The 17,977-nt window shown below is 42.6% G+C and overlaps 1 protein-coding gene across 1 annotated transcript; it reads right to left on the bottom strand.

The window, feature by feature from the left end:
• Positions 1 to 3,119: 3,119 nt before the first annotated feature.
• LOC130162039 (scavenger receptor cysteine-rich type 1 protein M130-like) lies at positions 3,120 to 17,965 on the bottom strand. The gene is made up of 12 exons (XM_056365476.1): positions 16,939 to 17,965; positions 13,530 to 13,673; positions 12,250 to 12,372; positions 10,806 to 10,970; positions 10,117 to 10,263; positions 9,634 to 9,957; positions 9,272 to 9,547; positions 7,906 to 8,229; positions 7,538 to 7,819; positions 7,007 to 7,339; positions 6,235 to 6,317; positions 3,120 to 6,128 (listed from the first exon to the last, which is right to left on the bottom strand). The coding sequence occupies exons 1-12, from the start codon at positions 16,979 to 16,981 to the stop codon at positions 6,009 to 6,011; spliced, it is 2,364 nt and encodes a 787-aa protein (XP_056221451.1). The 5' UTR covers positions 16,982 to 17,965; the 3' UTR covers positions 3,120 to 6,008.
• Between the last annotated feature and the right edge of the window lie 12 nt (positions 17,966 to 17,977).

The following is a 17,977-nucleotide window of genomic DNA, read 5'->3' as shown; positions in this document are numbered from 1 at the left end:
TTCATGTTTATATTTTAATAATAATTCATAAAATTGCTTCTAGTGGGTGAGTAAATAACTTTTATGGGAATACTGTAATTGTGACCATACAATATACCTGCATCAGTAAACTAGCCTCACCTGCCTCGGTAGCTAGCTGCTCCTGCCTCTGTAAGCTAGCTGCACCTGCCTCTGTAAACTAGCCTCACCTGCCTCGGTAGCTAGCTGCTCCTGCCTCTGTAAGCTAGCTGCACCTGCATCAGTAAACTAGCCTCACCTGCCTCGGTAGCTAGCTGCTCCTGCCTCTGTAAACTAGCCTTACCTGCCTCGGGAAGCCAACTGCACCTGCCTCAGGAAACCAGCTGCACCTGCCTCGGGAAGCTAGCTGCGCTTGCCTCTGTAAGCTAGTTGCCCCTGCCTCTGTAAACTAGCTGCACCTGCCTGGGTAAGCTAGCTGCACCTGCCTCGGGAAACCAGCTGCACCTGCCTCTGTGAGCTAGTTGTCCCTGCCTCGGTAAGCTAGCTGCTAGAGATGATTAATGATTTGTCTGAACAAAAAAATTCTAATGTCAGAGTTTGGAAGCTGAATCAGAGAGTAATAAATTATCAAGTATTTACATCCAGGTCTCACACATGGAAAATTAAAGAAAATTTTAAATGTCATGGGAAATATTGTGTTGTCCTGGAAAGTTTTTCAACATTCTCCTATTTTCAGGAAAAGTTATGTTCAGGATCATGTGGACGTTCAGGCAGGATGTAGAAAGCTGCATCCTGCTCATCACAGGGCAAAACGCTTCGACACTCGGTAGTCAGCAGTGTCCTTAGGGCCTCTCTGCTCTCCTCTTCTTTCAGCCACTGCAGTTTAAAATTCGTGACAGCAGCAAGAAGAACATCTTTGCTGTCCAACACAGAAGCAAATCGCGTCTTGATGTCCTGCAATATGGAAAGATTTGATAAGGTCGGCTTTGTAGCCTACAGTGTAACGTGCGCTGTAGTAATGCTATAAGTGCAGACTGCAGAGATCCCAGGCCTATACTAAATTCATCTTTCATATTTATCTTTGACTAAAGCAGCATATTTCCATAACACAGTGCAGCAGCACTGCATCATAATCAAGTGCGGAGTGGTTTAGGAGACATTCTACATGTGTAAATTATTTACAGAAAATAATAGAAAGTGCAAAGCCCTGTATCTCCGTGAGGAGATGATGGGTGAATGGTGCCACAGGCAGAGAGGTGAGAAAGAGACATGCCTTTACAAAACTGACTGGATAATCAGACACGCAGGCCAATGCTTTCACATCTGAGGGTGAAATTTATATTGGGATATTGCTTCTAGGTTTAAACTGAATGCATTGCTGGTAATTAACTCAGTGAAAGTGTCATGTGACCTAAATCTGATGTTTCAGATTTCAAATCATAGATTTACCTGTACTACTGCAGCAGGCACACCTGCTGTCATCCGGAAGAGACCATTTCCCAGTGCAAGTGTCTTGGACATAAGAATTTCCATTGTTGGTAGGAGACTGGCATAGTAGCATTATCTTCACCTTGTAATATGTCCAATGCCACAGTGAATGGCTTCATGACTGTGCAGTATTCCTTAAGGAAAAGATATTCCTGTTCAGTGATTGTTTTAATATCCAGTCGACTGCAGAGATGGTTCAAATTTTGGATGGGAATGTCAGTGATGCGGAATAGGGCATCATGGAATGAATTCCATTTTGTTGTTGTCGGCACAATGAGTTTTCTTTTACACCTATCCTCAACGAGCTCAGAGGGAGCGGTAGAACAGCTGGTCTGAGTCCAAAGGGCAGAACACTTTCCAGTGGCACTTCTGTGGACTGATTTGGATTCTGTGTACGTTGTCAGCCATTTGCCAACATCATTACTTGAAATTAAAGTGAAAAGTCTGAAAAGTTTAGTTTGTGCTATGCACGCCTCAAGTGAGGGGGTAGAGAAAACTGTCCTTCTGGGTTGATGCCAATGGAGAGCATTTCTCCAACATCTGTGAATGTCACGTCCTCTTCGTCTCCCTCCTCATCTGAATCTTGCACTGCAGGTTCATACACCCTGAAAGTCTTGATAAAATTCGGCCCATTGTCAGTGACTTTTTGTGACAGTCCATAAGCAGAGTGAACCTGTTCAATTTCACCGTCACATTCTTGTCCTTTCATGAAGGAAATTCAAAGTAATGTTCATATCTCCATCCGTCAAAAGTTGTAGACAGCTGTGCCATTTTCGTCTTATCTCATGCATGAGAGAAGATACGCTTGTTTGTTTTTCTCTAACCTTCCATTAATGAGGTCGTAACGACAGCCCTCATCTCCCATCATGCACTGTACTAAACTGATTAGTTTGGAAGTTCGTCTTTTGTGTTACTTTTTGTTAGTGTTTGTTGTGGACATAAACCACCATGTTCTAAACAGACATTACAAATATAAACAAGGTTTATGTGGTAATTGTCATTTGAAGCTGGTATTAGTTCTCACCGTTACTGTGTAATGCATTACACCCAACACTACACATGTCACAAAGAATTCTCCGACCTGTGGCTGTATTCTGATGTTTCACCTGATTTATCCAAACATCTGAAGCTCATATCACTCTTTTGACAATGCGTCAAATAACAGTGAAATACTGCGTCACTGACTTCAGACCACAGCGTGAGTGAATTTGCTGTTTAAACAACGTGGATGCTGGAGGGGAAAATGAAAACTGTGTTGATTTCTCTTGTGATGGAAGATAGACCGAATGGGCCTGAAATCAGTTCTCACAGTGCCATCCATTGATAAAGGAAAGCAACAAACAGACCTGGAATCACACGACGGCACCAACAGTTGGACATGAACACATTCAACTGTGTTCTTATCAGTGCAGTTTTATCTTTTTGTGTTTAACTTTTGTAGCTTTTTATGTGTTCGTTTCACAACAAAACAATATACTTTAATTGATTTTCACTGTAAAAAGGAAGAGGTGTGCTAAACTGACACAAAGCAAAACTTTAAAATGTTGGCAAACATTGATCAACTAGTTTGTAGAAAACTGTCACTTACAAAAAGCACTTCAAATGCTGTCAAAAGCCAGTTTGGTGTTGTTGTGGTCAAAGTGTGAAACAAAGATGAAACATCTGATTTGACTGTGATTTTTCATTTATTAAGTTTTCTTTAACTCAAAAACAAAGTACAAGAAAAGAGAAGTGAAAATATTTCATCTGAATGACTGTTTTCTGCTCAAACACTAAAGTGTATAAAAGACAATGAAGACGAAAAGATTAAAACTGCATGAAGCGACTGGACAGCTGTTAATAATGGCTAAATACAACTATTTACACATACTTAGGAATTATCAGGTGACTTGTGTGTGACAAACGGTCCAATCAGATCTCCTGTCTGCTCTGCTTCAGCCTTAGAGCGTCAGTGAGTCTCAACAGTCCTGAAGAGGAAACTGATTCAGTTTTTTTCTCTTTACTGAACTTTGGATGAAGTTTATTGATCAAGAAACATGATTCGTATCAATATATTAGAAAGCATCCTCCCTGTGAATTCAGTCTCTATACCTGTAAATCAGTGCTGTATCTTGGAGCGATGCTGGACTGCAACAACCTGTTGGTTGATCACATGAGACGGAGAAGAGAGATGAAACCACAGATGATTTTCTCCCTCAGAAGCTTTTCCTGCAGGGTTTCAGTGATACTTCAGGGCTGAAACGATTCTTTGAGAAACATCGAAGAACTGTTTAATTCATATGAGGGCGCAGTAGTCAACCTGTTTCGCACAAATGATTATTACTGTTGCACAACATGCTTCCGCCAGTTGCTTATGCAAAGTTATTTACATACGCTGTTGATACGTGAGTGAAGGCACACCCGGTTTGATGGAGCGGTTTGGAAAATGGACAAAGAGATCGAAACTAGCGAGACGCAAGGCGAAGAGACAGGCCAGAGAAAATGACAGAAACTGTCTAAAGTTTGGGATCATTTCAAATTAAAAAACCCGACAACTCCGTACAGTGTGTCCATTGTAAAACGGAGCTCGCCTACCACAATAGTACGACGTCAATGCTTCAGCACCTCACTAGAAAGCATCCAATCTATGCATCCACATCACAGAGCGGACCTGACATAAGGTGAAGTTAACGACGTTTGGTAGTTGTGCTAGTTAATGCTAGTAATGAATGCACGTTGGTTTTACGTAATGGCTAATTAAGAACCTGTGGTGGCTAGTTATGATGTACCTGTGTTAGCTAAGTTTTGCTCAAGAACATGCCCCTCTCTCTCTCTCACTCACTCACTCGTACATACACGCACGCACAACTGACATTTGGATGACTGTTGCTACTGAGGCGTATCTTGGGGTGACATGTCACTTTTCTTGGGGAGGATTGGGAGATGGAGTCCCACAGCCTGACAATGATGCCCCTTGAGGAGACACTTGGGTGGCTTGAGGATGTTATAGCCAAATTCGACATTCCACCAGAAAAAAATCAAAGCTGTTGTTCACGACAACGGTGCCATTGTCACAGCAGCAGTGAAGATTTTGGCAGAAAAGCATGAATGGGCATCAGTGCGATGCGCAGGTCACACCCGGAACTTGGTTGTGCAAAGCGCTCTGAAGAATCACCAAGCCATTTCCAAGTATGTGGCTGCTGCAAGATGTCTAGTTGAGCACTTTAAGAAGATTGAGCTGGCCATCACCAAACTAAAGGACAAGCAGCTGCAAATGGGCACGCCGCAGCACATGCTGGTTGAAGACGTGAGTACTCGCTGGAACAGCACTTATCACGTTATCCAGGCTGCCGGAACAAAGATGGCCAGTGACTGCTGCACTCTCAGACCCAGCAGTGACTCAAAGAGGAAAACACCACTACCTTGACCTCAAGTCTGAACAGTGGAACCTCATTGAGCAGCTGAGCCAGGCCCTTGAGCCATTTGAAGGAGCTACGGCCTTTCTCAGTGGACAACAATATGCACTCTCGGCACTTCCACAGCTAGTGCAAAGACCTAAGAAGTCCATAGAGAGTTCTGCTTTTGAGACTGCACCAGTAAGGTCATTCCAGGTGCATGTGCCAGAACAGATCACAGCAAGATGGCAAGGACTATCAGTGTTCAGTCAAGCTGGCAAAGTCCCTGCTCTGTATTCCAGCAACATCCACGCCATTAGAGCGTCTTTTTTCTGCAGCAGGAAACATTGCATGAAAGCGCAGGGTTCTCAGTTCTGAGCATGTTGATATGCTCACTTTTCTTCATTGCAACCACCACATGCTCCTTTTAAAGACTTAAACGCACACAAATGCAGACACACACAAATAGAAATAGAAACACACACACACACAAACACACACACACAGACACTATCTGCCTCATCCAGGAGAAACAATCCTTCCAGAACTTTTTTTGGCCTCTTAGAAATGCCACAAAGTGTTCCAAGAAGACAGTCAAGGTTTACATTATGTCTGAGCTGTAGTAAGGTTAAAACTTGTCGACAGTTAAGGTGTACCAACTTACCAAGGCAATGCAATATTATTTTATTTATTTTTTAATTTATGCTTTATTTTTGCCTTGTGTGCATTTTTGAAATGCCTATTTGACACTTTGAAATGACTTACTTATTTTTCTATGTATTTGTTTTTGCATTTCGGAAAATGTCTTCTTTAAATCTGAGAATGTAATATGGCACTTAAATGCACTAAATGGATTTATTTTTGACAGATAATATTGTAAGCAATGTAAGCATTAAATGTATATTTTTCTTAAAAGGAAACCAATTAGTTGTCCTTTTTAAAAGACCTGTGTTCTTTTCTCTTTTTTATATTTTCTATTGCTCTTTAATAAGACAGAAGTAGTTCTTATCCGATTACTCAATTAATCGATAAAATGATCGATAGATTACTCGATTAGTAAAATCATCAATAGCTGCAGCCCTACTCTAAAGGGAACGTCTGTGTGAAAAGGTCAGATCCTTGACTGAGCCGATGGACAGTTGTGTGGCAGCTGAGAAATCTGGATGTGAGAGGAGCTCCTTGGAGGTCCTACTCTGACGCCTGGACTCCTTCCTCTTCAGCCGGCCCTCCTTCAGCTCTGGAAACACCCAGGCTATAATCATTCAGCTCTATGGTCTCCTGTGGAACTGGCTTCTGCCCCCTGGTGGCCTGGAGAGACGTGGCAGCACACAGATGTGAGTGTCTTCAGTTCAATATAAACAAGCTGAGTGCTTCATGTCAGACAGTCCTCTGGTCAACAAAGATGAGTTTGTACCTTAAGGATGAAACAGATGACAGCGATCACCAACAGCAGACTCAGCGGCACGACGACCAGTCTGATGATGGGACCTGTTGAATCTGATGAAACACATTCAGTCATCACATGAGATCAAATGACATCATGAGTACAACAGCTGCATTAAACAGAAACTCTGATGATGTTGGACAGACTCAACATGTGTATAGAGTTAGTTTGAAAGGATGAATTGAAGCCTGGTTATTTTCTCCTTCAGGCCTCTGTCTGGTTGAAATGTCACAAGTGAGTGTTAATCACCACAGACAGCTAAACAAACAGGCCCCTGAGCTGTTCGGGCCCTGGGCCTTTCCCCTGTGTGCCCACTGGGTCCGTGGTTCCCAACCTTTACCAACTCATGGCCCTCTTGAAAATCTTTAAAATGTTGGCTGTCCACATCGGACCCCATAACAATACAAGTATATGAAGTAGTCCAGTGGCAAAATGGTTCAGCAGGCGACGACTTAAAAGTTCCTTCATTGGCTTATCAAAGTGACAATGAAGGAGGTTTTAAACATTTTACTGCTGTTAAAGATCATTCTATTTTAAGATATTTAAAAACAATATTTATATTTTTAATATGTATAAATTATATATATATATATATATATACAGTATTTAATAATATATAATATATATTTTTACCAAAACTACTGTTTTGCAAATGGTTTGTCGGCCGACTTTCAATACCTTCATGGCCCACAGGTTGGAAACCACTGCACTAAGTAATCCATTCATCTGTGCTTCAACTCACCTGAGACAGTGAGGGACAGCCGACGGCTCTCAGACGAGAAGTTATGAGAAAAAACGTGGACGTGATAAACACAGCTGTAGCTTCCCTGGTGGGCGGGCTCTGCAGCAGGAAACAGGAAGTGGCTGGAATGATTGACAGCTGGCTGGGTGTAGTTCTGTGTTGTGCCAGAGGAGGTGAAGGTGAGCTGGAAGAAGCCTCCCGGGTACTGTGGCTGGATGGAGCAGCTGATGGTGAAGTTGGAGCCCATGAACACACCTGAATACCCCTGCTGCTGGGCCTTGGAGACCCCATCCATGGAGGAGGACACAGAGATGATTGGTTGAACCAGCAGGTCTGTAAACAAAGAGATGATTGGCTAAATGTTAATAATCAGTTTCTAAATTGAGTTTGGTCCAGATGTCCTGCAGCTGTTTTCCAGAAGATCAGTGGTCAAACTGTCATTGTAGAGATAAAGAGACAAGCTTGTTCTTCTTAATGTTTTATAACATGTTACTGTGGAAGATTGGAAATATTACTCACTGATGGACTTACCTGAACAGGTGAGCTCCAGGGTGAAGACAGAGGAATCTGATGGTGATGAACACTCCCTCAGGGTGAATCCAGAGTGAACACAGTCAGTGTTGATCCTCCATACAGATCTCTTTGAGGACTGCTCTCTTCTTGTTGAAACAGCAGAGCCACAGTCCAGATCTCTACAGGCTACAGCTGCTGCCTTCAGGGTCCAGTAATAGTCATCCACTGGTCTCCACTTCCATAGTTTCACCTCCAGTGTACCTGCACAGCGACTGGCTTCTCCCACCAACCTGACAGGCTCTGAACACAAAGAAGAGAGTCAGTGAAACAAGTGAGTTTGATTAGAACAGAAATGAAGCAAATCAAAGCTGCAGCTCCACTTCTACCTGAGCAGGTGAGTCCAACAGCTTTGCCAGGTGAGCAGGTGGTTCTAGCTGAGTCTGAGCTTCTACAGTCCAGGAGAGCAGACTCATGGCCTCCACACTGGAACTCTTTGGTCCACATTGGAGCCTCCACTTCTCCATAGAGCGCCCCCTGGAGGACTGAAGGAGCCCCACAGCCAAGCTCCCTACAGACCACCTTTGCATCCTGCTGGTCAAAGTCAGCTTCACACACTGAGGACCACCACTGGTTATACTGGTTAGACTGGTTAGACTTCACCTCCAGTCTGCCTGAACACTGACTGGCTCCTCCCACCAGCCTGACAGAGTCTGCAGAGAGAGACAGAACATTTAACATTTCAAAGTGAACTTTATTTACTGTTTTATAAACTTTAAAATCATTAGCATATGTCCAGAAATGAGTTCCTTCTCTTTCACCAACACGACCATCAAAGCAACTCACAGAGCAGGTCCTGAATCTCTCTAGAAAGACATAGGTCAACCAACAATCTGGACTTCAACTGTTTAACAAATACAACTTTAACATCAACATTTAAAGACACTAACTTTCCTCTCACTGCTAACCTACACAGCCATCCTCCTCTATCAGTGATGTTTGAGTTTCAGGTTTTATGTGCACATGGTGTCCTCTGGTTCTCTCATTAGTCCAGTTTAACCTGCAGGACTTTCTGAAGACTGGTGTAATGGGATTTGCTGCCACTGAGGAAATAAATTCATGACGAGTGAAAATGATTCACAGCGTCTCTGACGTCTTTACAGCAGAAATAAACCAGGGAGTAAATCTGTCAAACACTGAAGAATTAAGTCTGTCACATATGATGAGCTCAAAAAGACTGAAGTCTGACAAATGTTAATGTCAGAGAAAATAATCCCTCATAGGAACCAGAGTGAGAGGAGACAACTCACTACAGTAACTCAGTCAGCTGATGAGTGTCCACAGGGACAGTGAGCTGTCTACAGACACCAACTGAACAAAGTGTTGGTGAGCAGCCAAACACTGGTACATGGTCAGATGCTGTGGGAGGACGACAACACTGCAGTTCAAATCCAGTCACTCTACGTCTTGTCTTGCCAGTGTTATTGTATGGTGGACAGTGTGACCACTCACAGAGATGTGAAGGCTTACTTCAGGACACAGCGCTCACTTCATCAGTGAGCAGACATGTATTCTGTTACTGCCCAACACTGCTCACAGGGCTGGACTTACCTGGACATGCAAATTTTTGTTTTTGGACCCTCAATCACTCAAATACAAAAAACATGTTACTGTACATTTCTGCCACAGTCACTGGGACAGAGGAAGAAAGACACTAAACATCACTGTCACAAATGATGTCACTGATGGACTTACCTGAACAGGTGAGCTCCAGGGTGGAGGAAGAGGAATCTGATGATAAACACTCCCTCAGGGTGAATCCAGAGTGAACACAGTCAGTGTTGATCCTCCATACAGATCTCTTTGAGGACTTCTTTCTTGTTGAAACAGCAGAGCCACAGTCCAGATCTCTACAGGCTACAGCTGCTGCCTTCAGGGTCCAGTAATAGTCATCCACTGGTCTCCACTCCCATAGTTTCACCTCCAGTGTACCTGCACAGCGACTGGCTCCTCCCACCAACCTGACAGGCTCTGAACACAAAGAAGACAGTCAGTGAAACAAGTGAGTTTGATTAGAACAGAAATGAAGCAAATCAAAGCTGCAGCTCCACTTCTACCTGAGCAGGTGAGTCCAACAGCTTTGCCAGGTGAGCAGGTGGTTCTAGCTGAGTCTGAGCTTCTACAGTCCAGGAGAGCAGACTCATGGCCTCCACACTGGAACTCTTTGGTCCACATTGGAGCCTCCACTTCTCCATAGAGCGCCCCCTGGAGGACTGAAGGAGCCCCACAGCCAAGCTCCCTACAGACCACCTTTGCATCCTGCTGGTCAAAGTCAGCTTCACACACTGAGGACCACCACTGGTTATACTGGTTAGACTGGTTAGACTTCACCTCCAGTCTGCCTGAACACTGACTGGCTCCTCCCACCAGCCTGACAGAGTCTGCAGAGAGAGAGACCTCATTCAAACCCTGACACAACAAATAATATTCCAGCAGTTATTTGTAGGGTTTGAAGATTCATTTCTTTGGCACCATCTTGTGGTGGCATGAAGAATGACACTGTGGTACAAATGCATGATAAAGAATAAAACCAAACCTACCTAAGCTATTGGTGATGTTACAGAGGTTGATGGTGAGGTTGCTGAAGATGTCCTGGAGTAATGAGACGTCCTTGACATAGTACATGTGAGATTCTTTGGAATCAGAGGCCATGGACCTCAGCTCACTCTCGTCAGCATCATTCACACCTGAAAGAATAATGTTGTGTTAATACTGTCTCTCAACAATGAGACCCAAACAAAGAAAACTGTTTGGTTGGCAAAGTAAGAGAACTGTGTTTTCCTGAAGCCTGAACTAAACCATGACTAACTTTACTGATTGTTAATCTAATGAATTAGAAATCATGTACTTTACTTTCCTGCTGACTCTGTGCTAAAGAAAGTCCATGTTTTCATCTGGACTTTCTTCCTTCAGGGCAGCAGCCTGGTTTTAGTTCAGTAAGTCCACTGTTAAAATCAACTTCCAAAGACCTGGAACATGCTTCCCTTGATTTTCATGACATGAAACATTAACTGACACAAATGACAAATGTAGTACTTTGTGTCCCTCACAGGGTTAGCTAGCTAAAGTTTTCATTGTGACAAACAGGAAGTAGCATGTTCAATTCATCTCAATGTGTTTAATTCTTTTGTGGTAAAGTGTTGTAGTTTCAGAGCTTTTCAGAGCTCATCCTCACTTTAACTTTTCTGAGGCTCTGCTGTTTTCTCAGTATTCAAACTAAGTCAATCACCAATAGTGTAGATCTCAATGCCGTCGTCTTTCAGGTTCTGTGAGGGGAGGTTTGCGTCTTCCCTGGACTTTGCACCGGTGATCAGGACAAGTATTCTTTTAGAGTCTGGACGCATTCCCACATGAGGTTTAAAGAACCTCTGGTTGATGTAGTTCAGAGCCCAACCTGTTTGACAGTAATAAACAGACATCAAGAGACTCGGCTTTTCAGTTGTGAAGTTGATGCAGCTTCTAACAACTGTGTTAGAAAATATCTGGTTGACAGAAGCCTGTGGTCATAAAAACTGAAGGAGAGAAGTGAACTACAGCTCCCAAGATGCAATGCAGTAAGAAATATCCAATCACGGAGCTTCAACTTCTGTAGTGAGCTGCTTCCATCATTACAATTATTAATGACAGGCAGCACTTTAGATTCCAGCCTGCAAGTTACAGTCTAATTATTTAGTACATATGCAGGGAATCAATAAGGTTCTTACGGAGTGTCTATATGTAAGAGCAAAGGATTATGGGAATAAGAGAGTAACAACTTTGTGTTCTTATCAAGGAAAATGGGTAAAATGTGGAAACAGTGTTGATAACAGTGAAATTATCTAAAGTATATTTTTAAAGTTATGAAATATTTCTTTAAAACATGACAGTAAAAAGACTTTAATATGGAGTACTATTGTTGTGTACACACTTAAGTTATTTTAAGTTTTAATATATGTCGCTGTGTTAAGACTGGGAGGACGGGTTCACCTCTATAACTGACTCCCTGTCATCACCTGTTGTTATGAAAGTACATATTGGCTCAGCCGGTTGGTCCCTGTATGTTGCCTGTAATAACTTCATATGTGCTGATCAGTGTCATTGATTTCTGTCTCCTTAAATACAAATGAGTTTCTCCTTATTCACTGTTGTTTTTCCTTGTATCTACATGTACCCAGTAAGTATTTCATTGGTGCCCTGTATGGACAAACCTTCATTTAAAGCTGTGATCTTAAGTGTTACTCAACATTGTTATTACACTGTTATACTGATTATAATTACTATAACAATATCAACACTGTCATTTACCACCATCTCATTTTATTGTTGCTGCTCTCAGTGTTTTTATGATGACAAACAGATTAAGGTAAAAACTTTCTAACAACTTGATCTAAAGTCTCTTTTCTGAAGATGCTTTGTCCATAACATTTTAAATACACAGTCGTGTTTTGAGAGGGAGTGGATTCCATTAACACTTCATTCAATATATACAATATATACTGTATTATAAACACCTGAAGTTCATTTTTCTACAAAACACTGATCACGAACAGCTTCACTTCCTCCACTGATGAACCTAAAGACTCAAAGTTCATATTTTTGGATCCTTTGGGACCAGATCCAACTGGAGCCTCTGGTTCCACAGTCGCTCCCTGGTGTGAACGTGGTGTGGACTGAACAACATGATGGTAAATCACCTGTGCTGGTGGTTGTTCTTCCTGCATATCTCAGGTTGGCTATGGCACTCAGCAGGGATTGTTTGGTTTGGTGGGTGTTCAGGTGCCACACAGTGTTTTGGGTTTTCCTGTACCAACTCAGACCTGCAGAAAACACAGAGGACATGCTGATCCAGCATCATTATTATAATATTATTATTATTATTATTATTATTGTTATTATTATTATTATTGTCATTATTATTGTTATTATTTTCTGGTTGTCATTATCGTCTCATGTAAATGTCAAAATGTACATCTGTCTGAAGAGTGCTTCATAATAAAAGCTTGAGGAGGATAATAAAAGAAAAGCAATGAGATTTATGAAACAGACTTAGAGGAAAATTAATAAATAAGTTCAGAGGCTGATACAGACATAAACAGATGAAGAAAACAAGGATCAGTTAAAAGCAGAGGAACATGGGACAGAAGGGAAACGATGAGGAAGTGAAGAGAGAGAGAGAGAGAGATGTACATGTAAATAAATAATGGTTTGTGTGTGATGACAGTTCAAACAGCATCTAGATATAAACCAGTACAGAGCAGAGCCAGACAGACAAAGCCACTGTCTGAACCTCCGAATATCAAAGAACTAAAGTGAAATACAATATACACTGTTGTATTTCTTTTTCAGTGTACATCCTTTGACCTTTTGTCTTTCCAGTCTGCTGTTGCTAACGATGGAGTTTATTGCAGAAACACTAAAACTGGATCAGTTTATCTTCGTCACTGCTTTTAACTTACTCATGAATATTTTAATGATACACTGAAAACAGGTACTGAAAAATATTCAATGTCTTCCTTCAAAGTCACTTCACACATCAATACTCTCCTCTTGGTTTTACTACAACACGTCATTTGGAAAAATGTTGTTTTACATAATTTGGGGGATTTTTTATTTGGAATAATTCAATGACTTCACTCTTATGATCTTTTATTTTGAAATTGTCGTGATGTTTTTAATGGTCTGAAGGTTTTTTAAGATAAAGTGTGGTGGCACCAAATTCACATCCATCACCAGGAGACCCCTGATTGTTAAATCAAACCACCTGGTTTTTAAAGACTTTCACTGTAATTCCTTTAAACCTTGTAAGAAGGTCTCTTATTTGTTTTCCACAGACCAGAACTTTGGTTCAGACTTCTTTCATGAACTAAATGTTGTAGTATAACCAACAGGACCTGTGCTTATGAATACTCATGGAACAGCAGTAGTAACAGTACTGAGAGAGTAGTATGAATAGTAGTAGTAGTAAAAATATTACCAATCTGGACTCTGTCTGGGCCGATGTCAAAGACTCTGACGATGTCAGCAATAAAGGAACGGACGGTTTCAAAGTCGATCTCACTGAAAGGTTCCAACACCAACAGCATGATGTCAGCTTTGGCTGTGGTTCCACACTGAGCACCTGGAAGAAAAACAGGATTATGGGATTCAATAAACAACTAAACACAGAGAACTAATTCTACACATACACATGATGTAAACGCAACGATTGTGACCATCATCACCACCACCAGCCACTTCCTGTTTCCCAGTGAAGAAAAGAGATGATAGAAACAGAAGCAAAAGAAGAGTTACCATTGGTGTTCATTTGCTCTACTGGAGACCGGCCGTGGAGAGGAAGACACAGGAAGCTCTCGATGAATGAATGACAGGCACACAGACAGGGCCAGTAAAGAGACAGACAGGGCCAGTAAAGAGACAGACAGGGCCGGTAAAGAGACAGACAGGGCCAGTAAAGAGACAGACAGGGCCAGTAAAGAGACAGACAGGGCCGGTAAAGAGACAGACAGGGCCAGTAAAGAGACAGACAGGGGCGGTAAAGAGACAGACAGGGCCGGTAAAGAGACAGACAGGGCCAGTAAAGAGACAGACAGGGCCGGTAAAGAGACAGACAGGGCCGGTAAAGAGACAGACAGGGCCAGTAAAGAGACAGACAGGGCCGGTAAAGAGACAGACAGGGCCGGTAAAGAGACAGACAGGGCCGGTAAAGAGACAGACAGGGCCAGTAAAGAGACAGACAGGGCCGGTAAAGACTTGATGGATGTTTTGGCGGTCCACCAGCCCAGTGATGCAGCAGTCCACCAGGATTTCTCCAGGTTTGATGCTGAACTCACAACGTTTCTGTTAATGCTAACGTTAGCTATGTAGTGAGTGTGTTGCTCAGACAGAGGTTGGTACACCCCAAAGACAGAACACCACACACCCGCAAAAGCAATCTGGTGTATGCAGTCCGGTGTAACGAGGAATGCAATGACCTCTACATTGGAGAAACGAAACAACCACTGCACAAACGCATGGCCCAACACAGGAGAGCTAACTCCTCAGGCTTGGACTCTGCTGTTCATTTACATCTCAAGGAGAAAGCCCACTCCTTTGAGGACAGCAATGTCCACATCCTAGACAGAGAGGACAGTTGGTTCAAAAGAGGAGTAAAAGAGGCCATCTATGTAAAAATAGAGAAACCATCCCTCAACAGGGGAGGAGGTCTCAGACACCACCTATCTCCAATTTACAATGCTGCCCTTTCATCCCTTCCCAGGAGATTCAACAATCCAGCCTCCAAGAATAACAACTGTTCACAAGTGGCGAGTGACTCCAACGACTGTCGTTATAACACAATAGAGCACTAACGAAGTCGAAACCAATTTTCCACCAACGACAGTCATGCAAACGACTGTCGTTGACACTTGGAGCACAAAAGGGAACCAGTGACATCATCATCCTTGTGAACGCCCACAAGAGGTTAAATACCTGGGTCTCCACACCAGAAAGTAGGACCAGTCCCAGCCTGGTCAGATGCGTACACGAACTGATGAAGCCTCTTGGATGAGAGGTGAAACGTCTTCCCAGACAAAGAACCTAGTCCAGTTGTTTTCGATTTAAAAAACTCCTTTAGGACATTTTACGATAGTTTTACGGCACGCCGCATAACGTCTCCATAGACACGGCCCGGCGTGGCTGGTGCTAGCGGTACAGGTAGTACAGGCACATCTGCTGCTGCTGAAGCCAGTTTGTTTGAGCATTTGAAGCAGTTTTATGAACAAACAGGTGAAGACTCAGACAGATCATATTTATAAACGGATTTTAAATGGAACTAATGTCTGTGTCAGTGGTTTACAATAATTCATTTAGTTTGGGAGTGGCGATGATGATGGACGGGTAGAAGGAGGTTGAAAAAGATATGGAACAGATGAACGTGAACTAGTTCATTTTCATCTGTATGAACTGAATTTTGAACTAGTTCATTTTAAGTGTGGCACAACACTGCCCATCACATCCATCACAGCAGCTTCAGTCCCCAGAACTCCTCCAGACTCCGTCCATCTGGTCTTTATCTCTCATTATGTTCAGGATGGTGGAAGTCTTTCTAATTTGAGCTTCAGCTGTTCTATGTTCATTTATTTTTTCATTATAATTTATTGTTTCTATGTTCTGGACTATTGATTGTTGCTGTTCATTGTCATCAGTGTATGAAATATATGAAACACTCAAAACAGATATTACATTCAATCATTTCCCTCTGATGCAGAAGTCTCCTGTTGGTTTTACTACAACATTTAACCTCCTAGGACCTGGCGTCCACATATGTGGACCTCACATTTTGGGTTCTCTAGACCACAATACTAACTTTTTCTCAACAAAGGCCTGGTGACCACATATGAGGATATTATACTGCCACTCAGTAATTGAAATTTAAAACTAATGTCCTCATATGTGGACATCATTTTTCTCAGGTCCCAATCAGCCTAAATAGCACAGAATAGAGCTCGGGTCTTAGGAGGTTAATTCATAAAAGAACCAAAGTTCTGGTTTGTGGAACGCAGAGGAGAGAAGAAGAAGAGGAGACCGTCTTACAAGGTTTAAAGGAATTAAAATTAAAGTCTTTAAAAACCAAGTGGTTTCATATCAATAAATCAATCGATCGATCGACCGCCCGCCCGACCGACCGACCAACCAATCAATCAATCAATCAATCAATCAATCACTCACTCAATCAACTAGTCAGTCGATCAATCAGTAAATAAATCAGTCAATTAAACAATCGGACTTTATTTGTATAGCACCTTTCATACAAACAATTTACCACAAAGTGCTACAGAGTAAAAGCACTAAAAAACAACACACAAACACACACACACACACACACACACACACAGACACACACACACACACACAGACACACACACACACACACACAGACACACACACACACACACACACACACACAGACACACACACACACAGACACACACACACACACACACACACACACACACACACACAGACACACACACACACACACAGACACACACACACACACACACACAGACACACACACACACACAGACACACACACACAGACACACACACACAGACACACACACACACACACACACACACACACACACACACACACACAGACACACACACACACACAGACACACACACACAGACACACACACACACACACACACACACACACAGACACACACACACAGACACACACACACACACACACACACACAGACACACACAGACACACACACACACACACACACACACACACAGACACACACAAGCCAAGACTCTTCTCTCTGTTTTACTTGAGTGTTTTTCCTCTGTGGTTCTGAACGTGTCTCACCTCCATCATTAAAGCAGAGTCCTACCTGAACTCCACAGCAGCAGCAGCAGCAGCAGCAGGTGATCCATGTCCAGGTAGACGTCTGTCTCCGTCTCCGTCTCTTCTCTGACTGCTGGACTTGTCCTCTCCTCCTCCGTTAACACCACGTCGTGTTTCCATCTGTTATCTCCTCATCAGCTTCATATCATCAGTGCATTTTCTCTGACATCATATGACTCGTGTTTTCATGATGATGGTTTCATAAAAACATATCCACTGTTTTATCAAAGCTTTATCTCAATTTAAGTCACGTATAGTTTCATCTGTCACATATTTACACACAGTTCTGTCCTTTACTGCCTTTTATGAGAATTCTAACTAAAAGAAATCTAAATGTAAAAGAATGAAGTCTGTTTTTATTTAACTAAAAAGCCTCCAACACGAGCTGCTGCTGGTCTGTTAGCTGATAAACACATGGTCCCGGTGGACCACAGGGACCAGAGCCAGAGTCTGACCTGCAACCATTAACCCCAGCCAACATTGAAAAGCTGGCTCTGGTCGGGTCAGTGAGGGTTGATTACGTATGATTGGCTGTTGCTTCTCTGATCAATCGTGATCAGTTGAGAATTGGGTCAGTGATAAATGACTGTGTGCTCTACACACTTTGTGACAAGTTGGTTCAGTATGAGTCCTGGCCTCAGATATGATCCTGAAATACTTTTATTTTAACTCCACAAACAGAAATATTAAACACATACATACCTGCATCTCCACCACACCTGTAACACTACTCTGCCCCCCATCAAACAGCGGAAGAAAAGAACCTGACCTGCCCCTCCCCCATTCAGAGGTTCAGCTGCTGCCTGTTGCTGTCTAGATGATAGATGTCAGACCACTGTGGTTTCTGTCAGTGTGACGGACGTGATAAAATCAGCTGTTTGAAAAAGTGGTTTAATGAGCTGCACACGATGTCGCAACGTCACCGCTCATGAAACCACCTCGAGATACAACATCAGGGTCAGGGGTCGCTTTTATCAGCTCTAAATTTCTTCAGAATGCACACACAAGGGTGGTGTGTGTGTGTG

The sequence above is a fragment of the Seriola aureovittata genome, chromosome 21 (assembly GCF_021018895.1).
Source record: "Seriola aureovittata isolate HTS-2021-v1 ecotype China chromosome 21, ASM2101889v1, whole genome shotgun sequence".
Lineage (NCBI taxonomy): Eukaryota > Metazoa > Chordata > Actinopteri > Carangiformes > Carangidae > Seriola > Seriola aureovittata.
The sequence above is the reverse complement of the archived record's forward strand: the minus strand, read 5'-3'. Positions and strand labels throughout refer to the sequence as shown.

Bases quoted from the DNA above. Each gene is read 5' to 3' on its own strand.
- LOC130162039 (XM_056365476.1), bottom strand. From the start codon at position 16,981: ATGGATCACCTGCTGCTGCTGCTGCTGCTGCTGTGGAGTTCAG. The intron at 13,674-16,938 runs GTAGGACTCTGC...TTTTTCTTCCAG, and splicing joins GCTGCTGCTGTGGAGTTCAG to GTGCTCAGTGTGGAACCACA. The intron at 9,548-9,633 runs GTAGAAGTGGAG...CTTTGTGTTCAG, and splicing joins TGTTGGACTCACCTGCTCAG to AGCCTGTCAGGTTGGTGGGA.